This window comes from Dromiciops gliroides, chromosome 2, assembly GCF_019393635.1.
Source record: "Dromiciops gliroides isolate mDroGli1 chromosome 2, mDroGli1.pri, whole genome shotgun sequence".
NCBI lineage: Eukaryota > Metazoa > Chordata > Mammalia > Microbiotheria > Microbiotheriidae > Dromiciops > Dromiciops gliroides.
This window is the reverse complement of record NC_057862.1, coordinates 594,911,239-594,927,846: the sequence shown is the minus strand read 5'-3', so window position 1 is coordinate 594,927,846 and position 16,608 is coordinate 594,911,239. Positions and strand designations below refer to the sequence as shown.

Sequence of the window (16,608 nt, the reverse complement as noted above, 5' to 3'; positions counted from 1 at the left end):
AAAAAAAATTTAAAAAAAAAATAAATAAATAAATGAGGTCTGTTGCTGGGATTTTAATTTTCAGTTGAATATCCATCAGTATGGACAAATGTATTTGGGACAGACAATATAAATGGAAAAGTTGAGCCCAGAATTATATAGGAAGAAAAAGTGAACTGGATCAAATGAATGAATAAATAAATGAATGAAACATTAATTAAGCACTGGTTTCAGGCCCAGTGCTCTATCTACTGTGCCACCTAGCTGCCCAACAAAGTTATTTTAACGACTTCAATATTCTTCTGGAAATAAGGACTATATTTTATGCCAATTATTAATACCTACCAGTATTATTGTATAGCTGTAAGACATACAATAAATTCCAAAGAATTTAAAATTATTAACATACTGAAAACAATAGGGAGGCATGTAATGGGTGTGAGTTGAGCAGGCTATAGTTTGCAACCATTGAAGAAATTGGGAGATCAGGAATAAAAGGTGTCATCATGGAAATGTGTGATTGGAAAAGCTGTGCTGAGGACAAAGGATGACAAGTAGCCAACCCAACTGCTGTGTAGTTACCCTTGTGCTAGCAAAAGAAAGTAAAGATGGCTTTCATACTGTTGGGTGGGTGGAGCCTACCAAAGCAGATTTTGGAGAAACATGGTCAAGTGTCCTTTGGGTTGTGCTGGACTGGATAGGATGTGACTTTTATCACTAGCAGAAACATCCACTTCAAAAAGATCACATACCCATTTGTGCTGATTTTGTAACAAAATTTATCTGTTGTTTTTTTTTTTTGCCTAGTGGTTCTCAAAGTGAGTTCCAAGGATCTGTAGGGGTCTCTGAGTTGCTTTTAGGAAATCTAGGTCAAAACTTTTCCTATTAATACTAAGATGTTTTAATTTTTAATATGGTAGATATTGATGGATATAACTAGTGGTAAATTGGAGCCAACTCATATTGGGTCATGAGAGCCTATTGTTATATCTTCAGGAATTCTGTAAGATGGTTGTTAAACCAGTGTGAAGTTCAGTCAGCTTCAACACCAGTAAAGTTATTTGTTGCTTTAAAAGAATTGGTGGCAAATGTAAAAAAACAACCATATGCAAAAAAAAATTAAACTGAATATAACAAAATTATAAAGATCAAGCATGACACAAATGAAGAGCTGTGAGAAGGTATCCCTAATCCATCCCTTTGTAAAGGTGGGAGGTCCACGGGTGTTACACATTGCACGTTTTCTGACTTTTTTAGTGAGTTGATCAATTGTTGTGATGATTTGTTTTCCTTTCTTTTTTGTGTTTAAAAAAAATGGGATGGCTCTCTAGGAAGGATGGGGGAAGGATAACTATGGAGATAACTATGATGGTGTTAAAAGCATAAGACATCAGTCAAAATTTAATTAAAAAGGAAAAACATTGAATTTATTAAATAAAGACAAGCATGGAAAAACTGATGAACTAATGCAAAGTAAAGCAAGCAGAGTCAGGAAAACAATATACATGATGACTGCAACAATGAAGAGGAAAGAAAAACAATCACAAAACAAATTTTAAATTGGTGTTGCAAAAATAAAGAACAAGCTTGACACCCCACCCCAAACAGATATATGAGAAAACATCTCCCCCCATCCCTTTGCAGAGGTAGGAGTTTTATGGGTGTGGAATATTGCATATAAAGCCAAATTTCTTCTAGGTGTTGGATGGTTTAGCTGGATTTTTTTTTTCATTTTGATTCTTTATTATAAGGGAGAACTCCCTATGAGAAGGTATACAGGGGGAAATCTAGGTGAAATTAGAAACAAAGGGTAGCAGTAAAAAAAAAAAAATCTATTTTTTTAAAGTTAAAAAGAACTGGTGTCAGGCAGCTAGGTGGCACAGTGGATAGAGCACTGGCCCTGGATTCAGGAGAACCTGAGTTCAAATCCGGCCCCAGACACTTGACACTTACTAGCTGTGTGACCCTGGGCAAGTCACTTAACCCCCATTGCCCCACAAAACAAAAAAACAAACAAACAAACAAAAAGAATTGGTGTCAAAAGATAATATTAATACATTATTGTTTATTTTCAATGATTATGTCTTTAATAAATATTTGAAAGCTGATTTAATTGCGTTTTTTTCTCTGATAGTGTTAATAAAATGCTGGTAAGAAAATCTGGAGTAGCTATGAAGTTGTAATTTTCCTAAAATCATCATTTGGCACTGTTTAAATCATTGGTTGAATTTATCACTTGACAATTTAAAATCTGAAAGTTAAAGTTAATCATTTTAAATATCTCTGGATAAAATTTATTCTCCTTATCACTGATCAAATAAAATTCAAACAAGCTAGAAACTGTAGCTAAAGAATTCAAAATTTAAATTATTAAAATTGGTGAAGTACTGAGACCAAAACAAACAGCAAATAGTTCATGTACTGTTATTCCTATATGGAACACAAATCCTACGTTATATATACAATTTTCTCAGTCTTATTCTGGTATGGCAAAGATATTAGCTAACATTAATTTCTTGCAAGACCTTGTTTTAATTATTTTCATTCTTGAAGAACTTTTATTACTTCATTGCAATCAAGATTAGCTAACATTCAGAAAGCACAAAAATTAATATATTATCTATTTTCAATTATTATATCTGAGAGCCTTGGAAAGTTTAAAGATTGTTACTGGAAAGGAGAAAATTCAAGTTGAAGATTTGATTAAGACTAATAAGTTTGAAGGCATTTCATTTAATTAAAATAATAAATTTAATGCCTTTCCTAGGAATATGTTACTAAACTATAATTAAACATATGAACTCAGGTCTTTTATTGGACAGAAACAACACAGAAAGCATTTTAAATTATTTTGACTTATTAGATCTACTTGGCCTTAGGAAGAACTAACTTTACAAACATGGATAGCTGGTGTGGTTTTTTAAATAATGTTAATTTTTTAATGCTATCATTTAAGTGAAATTTTAAAACATGAAATTGATTTGAATTGTTTGGGAGAGTTTTTAAAAAATAATAATATAGTATCAAACAATGTTCCAATATTGCAACTATTTAAGAAGCTAAAAAGATAATTATCACTATTAGAGTTAAGAGTACTGAAGCTGAAAGAGGTTTCAATTTACTAAATATAACTTATATGAGAGTGAGAAATAGTTTAATAGTAGATCACAAAACAGATTTAATGGCAATAAATTCATTGGAAAAAGAGTTAATTCATTAAGATGGAATTCCATTTGTCAAATCATGGTTAAATTACAACCATAGGTCAGCTACAGATACAAGAGTTTGTCAAAAATCAGCAAAAACATTCTGTGGGGTTCAATGGCTACATGGAATTTGTAGCAAAAAGTATTACATACGTATATTATTGTAAATTGAGTGTTATACATCCTTTATATCAATGACATTTATAAACACTTATGTAAGTGGATATAGAGCCAGTTTATATAACATATATTAACAAAAACCCTTTGGGAGACCCGCAATAATTTTTAAGCTTGTAAGGGGGTCCTGAGACCAAAAAATTTTAAGAAATGATAGGTTAGGCCAACAATAAATTAATTTTAATTCCTTAACATACCTACATTAGATGGAAAGTAAGAAGAGATGACCCCGTAGTCCCACCATCTTCTGCCCTAGTCAGATCAATCTAGGATGTCGTATTCTATTCTTATTTCCACATTATAGAAGGATATTAATAAGCTGGAGAATGTCCATAGAAAGGTAAAAAAAAATGGTGAAGGACCTTGATATCATGCCATATGGGAATGAGTAAGAGGAACCAGAGATGTTTCTACATGATGGCTCTTTTCAAGTATTTGAAGGATTGTACTTGTTTTGCATGAGCAATGAGTGGAAGTTGACCGATGTATGGAAAAACTTCTCAACAACTGGAGCTGTCCCAAAGTGGAATAGACAAATATCTTCCCAACAAAGGCTAGATGACAACCTGAATATGTTGAAAAGGGGATTGTTTTCAGATTCAGACTGGACTGGATCACTTTTGAGGTCTCTTCCAATTCAGATTCTAAGTACATTAATACTGCTAAAAAGCAAACTTGGTATTAATAGCCTGCTTTGGGAAGTTCTCAAATGAATAATCAACATGGACTGGCCATGCTCAAGTTTTCATTATCTTTATTTTATCTAGACTTGATAATATAACATATAACTATCCTATTATATTATTAGAATGATATATGAAATGTGAAATGGAAATATTTTAAAGGGTTTCTTACTAAATTTTTTTGTTTAAAATCCTATTAATAGGGGGCAGCTAGGTGGCGCAGTGGATAGAGCACCAGCCTTGGAGTCAGGGGTACCTGAGTTCAAATCTGGCCTCAGACACTTAACACTTACTAGCTGTGTGACCCTGGGCAAGTCACTTAACCCCAATTGCCTCACTAAAAAACAAAAACAAAAAAACCCTATTAATCGTTATTATAATGTCATATTAACCTACTAAAATGAACTTTACATGCTAAAAAGATTTTTGTTCTTTTTTTATTTTAATTCACAGGAAGACCTGGCTAAGCAAAGTTGGGAGCCCCAGTTCTCGTATCGATCGGGCTGACTTTTCCAACGAAAAGACCATCTCTCAACTTGAATACACTAATTTTAGCATTAAATACTAGTGGAAAGAGAAGTTCTTAGAATAAAATTATAATGCTTGTGTGTCACAATAGGTTCCACACTCTATTAAGTCCATAAATGGATAAATGTTATGCTTTCCATAACAATGGAAATTTGTTCTTAAAAACGTAAAGTTATAATGTCACTAAAAATGCCTGGCACTGAAATAATTTAACTTGAATTTTTTAAAGGGATGAAAGTAGAATCACAAAATGAGAAAATATTAGTATAATATATGTAGTATGAGTATCTAGTTTAATGTTAGCCTACAAGGCCTTAGAGTTGAATGAACATGAGTACATGAATATTGTTTCACTATCCATCACATAATAAAATTAACTATTTAAAAATGAAACTTGTGTGGCGCTATTAAATTCTAAAATATTCTATAATAATCCCTTGAATGTTAGTAATGTCTTAGTAGACAATCCAAAGTTTTCAAATACATTTATGTGAAGCTTAATATATAACTTATTTCTAGTTTTGTTTAACATCCATAACAAAATCTAGTTAAATATGAATACTGATTAAAGCCTCCTAGTTTGCAGCTATTTGATATTGTTTGTGGAATAAAGAGCTCTTCATAAAATTCCTAGGAGGCATTAGTCCAAGTCACAAACCCTGGACCATGTTTTTCTGGCAAAACTTCCACTGTACTAGAAAAAAAAATCTGTCACCAGATCTGCCTGAAATGAAAAGGCTGAGTAGGGGTAATTTATTAGATTCTCATGACAGAGTCTAGAATATTCCCTGAAATATATTAACTTGAAAACAAAATCGGCATAATATAACATAAACTATAGAATTCCCTGTAGATCAGTAATGTCAAACTCAAGTAGAAACAGAAGTCACTAGACCATATATGAAGAGCCCTGCAGGCTTAGAAAACTATATATTAACCATGACTTAGAAAACCATATATTATCTATGCTCTATTGTACTTTTTTTTATTTTGTTAATTATTTCCCAATTATATTTTAATCTGGTTTGGTCACACCTGGGAGTGTTGTGAACCACGTGTATGCAGACCTTGTTTGACACTTCTCCTATATATAATCCATTCCTTCGGGGGCCATCTGACTTTGAGTTATAACCAATCAACAAGTATTTATTAAGCACCTAATCTGTGCAGGCACTGGGAATGCAAGAACAAAGAATGACACAGTCCCTACTTACAAGGAGCTTACAATCTAATGTAAAGTTCAGATAGCATCATTATAGAGTGACTAAATTTAAATACATGTGAAATAGTTAAATACAAGGTGGTTTGGGAAGGAAAGAACTGTCTTGCTCAAGGAATCCATACAGACTTCCTGCACAAAATGGTGCTCAAACAGCATATTAAAGAAAAAGAGGGACTCTGAGGAGGAAGAGGAGGTAAGGAGAGGGTACCATTCCAGGCATCTCATGTGGTGAAATGTGGCATGTAGTATGCAAAGCACGAAGACAAAAAACGGAGCGTCACGTGTGAAAAGCAGAGAGAAGGTTAGTTTGGGTGGATCACAGAGTCTAAGAAGAAGAGTAATGTTCAGTGAAGCTAGAAAGATATATTGGAGCCAGGTTACATAGGGCTTGAAAAGCTAAAGAGGAGTTTATATTTGATCCTAGAGGCAACAGGAAGGCATTGGAATTGACTGAGTACAGAATCACTTGGTCAGATTGTGTTGAAGGACAATCACTTTGGCAGCAGCCGTGTGTAGGTTGGGCTGAAGTGGTGAGAGACTTGAGGTAGGGAGGCCAATCAGGAGGCTGTGACAATAATCTAGGCAAGATGAGACAAGAGTGTGAATGGAGCTGATAGCTGTGGGAGTGGTGAAAAGGGATCATATACTAGAGATGCTGTGAAGGTTGAAATGGCAAGATTTGGCACTCATGTGGATATGGGGGGTGGGGAAGAATAAGAAGTATAGGATAAGGCTGACATTACAAGCCTGGAACATGGGAAGGATGGTGGGGCCTTCAATAGAAATTGGGAAGTTTGAAAAAAGGGAAGGTTTAAGAGGAAAGATGACATGTTTTAGACATTTTTTGAGTTTATGATATCTTTAGGACATCCAGCTTCAAATGTCCAATAGGAAATTGGTGATTCCAGACTGAGGCTCAGGGGTGAGACTAGGGTTGGATATATGGATTGATCTGGGGGTCATTCTCATAAAGATGATAGGAGCTGATGAGGTTAACAAGAGAGGCTGAAAGGAAAAGATAAGAGGACCTAGGGTAGAATTTGAGGGAACTCTCACATTCACGGGGTTTGATGTTGATGATGAGCCAGCAAAGGAGACTGAAAAGTGGTCAGAAAGACAGGAGTGAACCAGGAGAGAGGGAGAGAGAGAAAATAATGTTGTGAGAAAGCAACAGTGGAGTATTTTAAGATGAAGTCCTCCTTTACTTTTCAGCAGTATAATTCCTTATTTTTTTTCTAAGCAGCAGAAAAACAATCACATACAAAAAAATGGAGGATATCAATTCAAAATATAAGGAATTCAAAATTTTGCAGTTATTCTAGTAAATACCAATTTCCATGTATTCTTTCTGTTCTGCCAAAAAGTCTTTTGCAACATACAACAGTATTTTAGTGCTTCAAGAATCTATGATTTCAGTGGATAAAATACTGGCCCTGGATTCAGGAAGAACTGAGTTCAAATCCAGCCTCACACACTTAACACTTACTAGCTGTGTGACCCTGGGCAAGTCACTTAACCCTCATTGCCCTGCCCCCCCCAAAAAATCTATTATTTCATTGATTTGGACAAATCAAGAGCCCTTCTGTAACTTAGGAGATGGTCTTTTAGAGTTGTTGTAGCCAAAAAGTTCATTGCCTTGCAGACAGCCTGGTGAGGTGCCTCTCCAAACTTAGTTTGACCAGGTTTCAATCAGCAGACATGTGCTCCATTGCTAGGTTCTTATTCAAAGCTTTATGAACTTCCAACCAGCACCAAAGCTGGACATGCTATATAATAAGGTAGCTAAAAACCTCAAGACTGGACAGATGGAAAGAAGTGAGTTAATCTGAGATTCCATCAACTTCTTAGGCAATGGTACCCATAATTAAAGATTATACTCCTTATATTTATGTTACTTTCCTATTTACAAAGTATTCCTCACAACCACCCTGTAAGATGGCTGGTGCTAATACTGTTAGAAGCAGTTATGTGGTACAATGGATAGAGTACTGGACCTGAAGTTGGGAAGACATTGAATTCAAATCGAACTTCATACAATTACTAGCTGTGTGACCCTAGGCAAGTCACTTAAACTTTGTCTGTCTCAGTTTATTGAACTGTAAAATGGGAATAATTATAGACCTATCTCCCAGAGTTGTTGTAAAGCTCAGATGAGATAGTATTTGTAAAGCACATGGCAAACATTAAAGCACTATATAAATGCTATCTATTATTATTTTCATTTTACAGATGAGAAAACTGAGACCCAGAAGAATCTCTCAGGGACACATGTCTAGTAAGAGGTGAAAGAATTGAATCCAGGTGTTGTGACTCCATATCCAGGGCTCTTTCTACCATATCAAACTGCCATTCATATATGATATGAAATTAATATGATGTAATTTTAAAGCCCCCTTCCAAAAAAGAAACCTCAAAATTCTTAACAGGAAGGGACACTTTCTTTAACTATATACCATCATTTTATCCTATCCTAATCCAGCCTCTATCCTCTCTAATCCATCACACATTTCAGTTTCAGTCATTTTTTAGTTGTGTCTGACTCTTCCTGACCCCATTGAGGGTTTTTGAGTAAAAGATACTGGAGTGGGGCAGCTAGATGGCGCAGTGGATAAAGCACCGGCCCTGGATTCAGGAGGACCTGAGTTCAAATCCGGCCTCAGACACTTAACACTTACTAGCTGTGTGACCCTGGGCAAGTCACTTAACCCCAATTGCCTCACAAAAAAAAAATAAATAATTAATTAATTAAAAGCTACTGGAGTGGTTTGCCATTTCTTTCTCCAGATCATTTTACAATTGAAGAAACTGAGGCAAATAGGGTTAAGTGACTTGCCCAGGGTCATGTAGCAGAGGCAAGATTTGAACTGACAAAGATAAGTCTTCCTGATTCCAGTGTGCAGCTTCACTGCTAATCTATCACACACAGATGCCAAACTGATATTCCTAAATCTTGGGCCTGATCATTTCATCCTCCTTGTTCCCTGATAGTGGCTCCCTATCGCCTCTGGATAAAATATAAACTTCTGTGTGGCATCTAAGACCCTTCACAATCTGACTTTGGCCTTCCTTTCCAGGCCCATTGTCTATGACTCCCCTTCAGACACTTGATCAGCTTTAATTCTGCTTCAGTTCAGTATTTGGATTTTGTCATCTATCCCTGATAAACGTGATTTCTAAATTCTCAAGCTGACCTACTTGCTGTTCCCCATATGTAATCATTCATCCCTCTTCTCTGTCCCCCAAGCCTGGGATCCAGTGGTACTAGCCTCCTTGCTATTCTTTGAACATGACAATCTGTCCCCTAATTCTAAGAGTTTTCACTGACTGCCCCTATGATGGAGTTTTCTCTCTCTCTCTTCTTCTCCTGAATCCTACCTTATATAAGAAGCCTTTTTTTTTTTTTTTGGTGAGGCAATTGGGGTTAAGTGACTTGCCCAGGGTCACACAGCTAGTAAGTGTTAAGTGTCTGAGGCCGGATTCCTGACTCCAGGGCCAGTGCTCTATCCACTATGCCACCTAGCTGCCCCTAAGAAGCCTTTCTTAACTCCTCTTATTGCTAGCCTTGCTTCTGTTGATTACCTCCAATTTATCCCGTCTACATCTTGTTTGTATATAGCTATTTACGTGTTGTCTCTCTCATTACACTGAGAGCTCCTTGTGGGCAGAGACTTAAGAGTATCTCTTGGGGGCAGCTAGGTGGCACAGTGGATAAAGCACCAGCCCTGGAGTCAGGAGGACCTGAGTTCAAATCCAGCCTTAGACACTTGACACTTACTAGCTGTGTGACCCTGGGCAAGTCACTTAATCCCAATTGCCTCACCCAAAAAAAAAAAAAGTAGCTCTTGTACTTAGCTTTGTGCCTGGCACATAGTAGGTACTTAAATATGCTAATGGACTAAGTGAAGGAAATGCTCACCTTTCTCACCTTGGATCAAGGTTCATCTTTTTTTTTTTTTTTTTTTTTTTTTTTTTTTAGTGAGGCAATTGGGGTTAAACGACTTGCCCAGGGTCACACAGCTAGTAAGTGTCAACTGTCTGAAGCTGGATTTGAACTCAGGTACTCCTGAAGCCAGGACCGGTGCTCTATCCACTGTGCCACCTAGCTGCCCCCTGAATCAAGGTTCATCTTAAGTGTCTTCCATCAATCAGCCTGTTAGCCCTAACCCTGATCCCTGGTCCTGGAACTGCCCTGTGTTTATACTAATCTATCAATCAATAACATATATTAAGTACCTACTGTGTAACAGGCCTTATGCTAAGTAATGGGTATATACAAAAAGACAAAAGACAGTTCCTGTCCCTAAGGAGATCACAGAAGAGATAACATGCAAACAACTATATACAAAGCAGGCTATATACAAGATAAATAGGAAATAATGAAACAGAGGGAATGTGATAGAGTTAAGAAGGGATAGAGGGGCTACCAGTAAAAGATGAGATTTTAGTTTGGACTTGAAAGAAGGCAGGGAGGGGCAGCTAGGTGATAGAGTACCAGCCCTGGAGTCAGGAGTACCTGAGTTCAAATCCAGCCTCAGACACTTAACACTTACTAGCTGTGTGACCCTGGGCAAGTCACTTAACCCCAATTGCCTCACACACACAAAAAATAGAATTGGGAAATATTTAACAAAAAAAAGAAGGCAGGGGGGTCAATGGAGCAGAGGAGGGAGAGCATCTGGGGTGGGGAGCAGCCAAAGAAAATGCCCAGAGCCAAAAGATGTCGTGTCATGTTCATGGAACATCCATGAGGCCAATGTCACTGGAGTAAGGTGTCAAGGAGTAAAGTGTAGGAAGACTGGAAAATCAGGAAAGAGCTAGGTTATGAAGGATTTGAATGTCAGCATATTTTGTTTCATTCTTTTAAACCCATTGCCCAATAGTTTCCAACACATAGCAGGAATTTAGTAAGAATAGGAATAGGCACCTGTTATTTCACTGCTAGAGGGAAATCCCTGCTGAGGAAACTCCCTCTACTAAATGCACATTGGCACCATCTCTGAAACTTAGAGTTTTAGAGAATTGTCTGATGCATTGAGAAATGGTTAACAGATTTGCCCAGGGTTACATAGCCAATATCTGTCAGGGGCGAGACTTGAACCCAGGTTTCCTGAGTCCAAATCTAATACAAAATTTGTCAATATAGGATCAGTCAACATGCATTTATTAAATGTTTACTCATTACCAAGCACTGTGCTAAGAGCTTTGTAAACATCTATTTTGATCCTCAACAACAATCCTAAATAATCACTATTATTATTATCCCCATTTTACTATTAAGGAAACTGAAATAGAAGTTAAGTGACTTTTCCTGGGTCACCCAGCTAGTAAGTATCTGAATCTGGATTTGAACTCAGGTCTTCCTGAGTTCAGACCCTGTGCTCTATCTACTACACCAACTCTTAGAGTTATAAGGCTATATGGAGTTATATGGGGGTCCACTTATGAAGGACTTTAAAAACCCAACAATTTTATATTTGATCCTGGAAGCAACAGGGAGCTGCTGGAGTTTATTGAATAAGGTTGGGTGCGTGTGACATGGTCAGACCAGAACTTTAGGAAAATCAGTTTGATAGCTGAGTAGAAGATGAAATGAAAAAGGGAGAGATTTGAGGCAGGAAGATGAACCAGAAGGCTATTGCAATAGTCCAGGTTTGAGGTAATAAAGATCATTACCAGGGTGGTGTTAGTGTCAGAGAAGACAAAGGAGTATATAGGATAGAGTGATAAGGTAGAACTGATAGGTCTTGGCAACAGATTGCATATTTGGGTTGGGGGGAGAAAGAGTGAAGAGTCAAGGATTTCCTAAGTGATGAATCTGGGTCACTGGAGAAATGGTGGTGCCCTCAACTTTAATAGGAAAGTTAGGTGGAGGAAAGGTTGGGGGGAGGGGAGCAAAAATGAGTTTAGTTTTGAGTTTAAACTTAACCTTTTTGAGTTTAAGATGTCTATAGGACATCTAGTTTGAATATCCAATAGGCAGTTGGATATTCAAGTCTATAAGTCAGGAGAGAAGTTAGACCCAGACAAATATATCTGAGAATCAACTGCATAAAATTGGTAATCAAATCCATGGGAGCTAGTGAGATTCCAGAGCAAAACAGTGGACAGAGAGAAGAGTTTAGTCATGAAAAGGAAGAGAGATCTAGAATGATAGCTAGCAGGTATGGATAGATTGAGGGAGGGTTTTTTGAGAATGGGTGAGTGGAAAGCATGCCTGTAAACAGTAAGGAAGTAGCCAGTAGTTAGGGAGAAGTTGAAGATGATGAATTAAATGAGGTTTTTTGAGAATGGGGAAAACATGAGTATGCTTGTAGACAATAGAGAAGCAGACAGTATATAGAGAAAGATTGAAGGTAAGTGAGAGAGTGGGGTTGCTAGAGGAGGCAATCTACTTTAGAAGATGAGATGAAATGGGATCACTTGTATGTGTCTCATCTCTTCATGTGAAACAGGGATGAGGAAGGAAATAGTGAAAGGCATTTGAGTGATGTGAGATGAGGAAGAGGGGAAAAAAGAAAATTCTTTGAAAATATATATATGTATATGTCTGTATATATGTGTATGTGTGTATATATGTATATTTATTTATTATTATTTTTGGGGGGCGGGGGAGAGTAGCTTATCTGCTGAAGATACTCTCCCAAACTGCCATTCACTATTTGCACTATCAGGTTAGGTAGCCAGAACACAGCTGTTACTTATCTCTTCAGAGTATTGGGTATCCATGAATTGCTTTGATTTTATAGCTCATGAGCTCCCACTGATGTCTTTCATCCCCTTATTATAAGTTGGTATCAACTAGTTAGCTAGGCTCAGTTTTTAGAAAAGTAAAGTAAGATCGGGAGGCACAAACATCCTCCCAAAAGTCTGTGACACACTATCCCAACAGTATATACAGCGTCTACAGAAAAATTGGCTCAAGATAAAGAGCACAGTGTGGCAAAGAGACGACTAATAATTCCCCGAAGTCCTTTTTCTGTAGCCCTCAAGCAATTCCCTTTAGTTATGATGTAGCTATTCTCTGCAGGGCTCTTTGTAGAATCTAAAATCTGCATCTAGTCTGTCCTTATGCAGACAAAGTCATCACCCATTCCAGGAATGCTATATAAATAATTAGTGATTTGATTGAGTGCTCTGGGAACACAACATGGGAAAGTTGCACTGGTGTTTAGAATTATAAATAAGGCTACAGAATTAATAGCTTTACTTTTCTCTTCTGGATTTGACTAGTTTTTAATAAACCGAAGTTAGGTCATTAGAAATGTTTAAAATAAGAAATCCTATTTCTTGTGTTTCATCAGTGGGTTTTTAAGATGTACGTGCTATTGTTTCTACAATTTTAGCTGTCCTGCAAGAAGATCAGTGAATAACTGCCTAGATTTCAGAGTTTTCTTTGTCTAGAATTAATTAATTTGCTTTCTTCAATCAACATGTTTAATGTAAAAGTCAGTGGATAATCTTTTTTTTTTTTTGGAATGACTTCCTTTTATTTTTTACCTATATACTAACATTCACGAAGAGGAAAAGTTTGTAAATGTTCTATTTTATTGGACCTTAAATCACTATTTAGATTCATTCCAAAGTCTTAAAATTAGTGAAATAATCTCACATTAAGTCCTTATACCTAATTTAGCATAAGCAGTGGGTACTGGATTGGAAAATTCCAAACAAAACTCTAGTATCATAGAAACTGAATTATCTTCTACTCCTTTTGAGCACTGCTCTCTAACGGGTATAGCAGAGGTCAGCACTGGAGTAATAATGTGGGAAGCAAGCATATGCTTACAAAGAGTATGTCTCTGGAAACTGGATTTCAGCTTTAAAAAATCAACTCCTTTTAAGGTTAGCCTGGTATCCATGATGGCCTCATCCCTTCATTCTTTTAATCGCACTTACACTATGATGAGATGAGTCCAACTTGGTTATAAACAAAAAGAAGTTGTGAAAAAGATTGTGTCTTTAGTAGAGACATTCTGAATGATTCCGAAGTCTAAAAATAAATTACTCATTTTCAAACTTTTGCTTACCCAGCTGCTGATGAACTTTGGCTCTCCAACCACAGGCCATTTATTTGAACATAAACGTTTTAAGGAAGGAACAAATTGAGTTTACTAGACATAAATAAAGTGAGTTACAAATATCAGCTGTTCAGAAAATTGGAGAAAGTATGATATTGCAAATTATTCTAGGCCACACCACCTCCCACCCCTGCCCCTAATTTGCTATTTAATATTGTAGAATAAGTAGATTTCTCCTCATGAGCCATTAGTGTCTGTGTTATCCTGTCTGAACAATAAATTTGGATAATCAGCATTACAGTATTTAGGCTTTGGCTTAACTCAGAAAGATAGTGCTCAAAGTCCTATTCATCTTGCTATATTGTTTGAAAAGAGATTGAACTAGTCATCACTATGTTTCAGAATATCAGCAAATTTAGGCAACTCTCTATTGAGCTGCCAATAGTTGATCATTTAATTTATTTAATCCATCTGAAGGCTTGCTGCTTGTAGATCTCTCTCTTTTGCTGGGTCTTCATCTAGGTTGTTTCACTCCATAACTTTAGGGGTCCCCCAAGACTCTGTCCTGGCCCCTCTTATGCTTCTATAGTCTTTCATTTTGTGATCTCATCAGCTCCCGTGCTTTCGATTATCATCTCAGTGCAGACTCTCAGATCTCCTTATCCAGTCCTAACATTCCTCCCAAATTCTAGCCTCACATCTCCAACTATTACGCATCTTGAACTGTATGTCCCATAGACATCTTAAACTCAACATGTCTAAAACTAAACTCATCTTTCCCCCTAAACCCTATCATCTTCCTAACTTTCCTATTACTAGAAAGAGTACTGCTCTCCGAGGTGTCACCCTCAACTCCTCACTCTCTCTTACCCCCATATCCAATCAATTGCCAAGTTCTCTCATGTCTACCACTGTACCATTTCTAGAATAATTACCCTCACCCCTTCTCTTCTCTGACACTGGAACCACCATAGTTCAGACCCTTATCACTTCAAGCCTGGACTATTGCAGCAGCCTTCTGCTTCATCTTCCTGCCTCGTTTCTCCCCATTCCAGTCCATCCTCCATTCAGCTGTAAAACTGATCTTCCTAAAGCACAGGTCTTGCCCCATCACCCTCCCCTCCTCACACCTCCATTCACTAAACTCATTACCGTACTTTTGAAGCCCTTTGTAATCTGGTCCCTTCCTATCCTTGTAGTCTTCTACCTTTCACCCCTCTATGCTTTCTGGGATGGATACTGGCCTCAGCTGTTCCTTACACATGAGACTCCATTGTAAACAAACACCCCCAAATCAATGAACTTTTTAACTGGCACTCCTTTCACTTTAATGTTTTCATGGAAAGTTGATTTGTTTCTGAGGAGACCATATTCCTTATTGTTTTCTCCTTTATTAGTCATCACTCTTACCACTCCATCAACTCACAAGGACATGTCACTTCTCTGCTCAAAAATCGACAGTGGTTCCCTATTGCCTATCAAGTAAAATTTGAACCCCTCAGCCTGGCATTCAAAGCCTTTGACAACAGGATGCCAGTCTACCCTCCCAAACTCTTCTTCCTTTATTCCCTTTTACACACCTCATACTTCATCCAAACTGGAACATTTTCTGTCCCCAAACAGTCTTAGTATCTTGGTCCAGACTCTTCTGAATTTCTGCACTAACCTCTGTCCAATTCCAACTCAAGTGCCACCTCCTCCTAGAAGTTTTCAATTTCTCCTGAGGTTGTCAATGAGCTTCCCACACGCCCTACCCCCAACTCCAGTCTTTACATAGCACTTGGTTTTAGAAATTTTTAATGCAATTAGCATCTGTAACCCTTCAGTTCCTGGCCCACTGCCTAATGAGTGTTAGAAAAAAGATGTCAGACTCTGGAAATGGCCCAGTAGACTCTAGTCTCAGAATTTACCAGTTTGGTGACCTTGTCCCTCAAAGCTGCTAATCAGAAGAGGCCAATATTTATGTTGTTTTCTTCCTAATAGTAACCCCTCCCTTACATTCTTCTGTATCTCCATGTCTAATAAATGCAAAATCTGGCAGCCACCTACATCCTTGTTTATAAGATTAGGGAAAAGGACATTACCCTTTTAAGAGAGACAGGAAATGTTATCCCATTTTCAGTGTGAGTCAATACAAAGAGGTTAGAGTAAGAAGGTTCCCATTTGGATTCCCATAGGAGGAATGCAAAAAAACTATAAACATAATTTATAACCCTATGCCTTGAGGCAAACTTAAACATAGAAATAATAAACTTTACATGGAGCAAGGGTTGGGAATTTCTTTGAGCTAGTTGCTGATTTCAGCTTTGTACCAATTGTTTTAGACTGAGGTATTTGGACAACAGTTCCCTACCATAGGTAGCTAGTTGGAAACTCACCCAACACCTAAACAGGTATACAGTCCATCTATGTAACTCTTTTATACATGAGGTTCTTATCCATGCAACCTTACCCCACAAAAGGGCTACATATAGTGTTCTCTTGAATTTTGTTACCTTTAGTAGCTCATTTTCTGCCACAAGCAGGGTGTTCCTTCCTATAGTGCTACAAATGGGGGTGGAGGGGGAGGAAATTTGATATATACTCTATATGTATAACATTGTAAATTAGACTTTTATGTGTTTGTATCATGGAAAACCAAACTTCTTTTTAACTCAAATACTTTGGATAGATGGATTTAGACTTAGGAAGACTTGGGTTCAAATCCTTACATTAACATACTCTATTTGTGTACTCATGGGCAAATCACTCAACCTCTCAAAGTCCCAGTTCCTCTCTAACACTATATATGAAAT

The 16,608-nt window shown here is 37.2% G+C and overlaps 1 protein-coding gene across 2 annotated transcripts in view; it reads left to right on the top strand.

The window, feature by feature from the left end:
• Positions 1 to 4,961, top strand: part of ACYP2 (acylphosphatase 2) — a 238,704-nt gene extending 233,743 nt beyond the window's left edge. Inside the window, exon 4 of one of the 2 annotated variants that reach the window (XM_043987620.1) lies at positions 4,499 to 4,961. In XM_043987620.1, the coding sequence (XP_043843555.1) occupies positions 4,499 to 4,613 (115 nt within the window). In that variant the 3' untranslated portion in view covers positions 4,614 to 4,961. The remainder of the gene's footprint in view (positions 1 to 4,498) is intronic. The other variant, XM_043987621.1, reaches the window with a different exon arrangement.
• Positions 4,962 to 16,608: the final 11,647 nt, after the last annotated feature.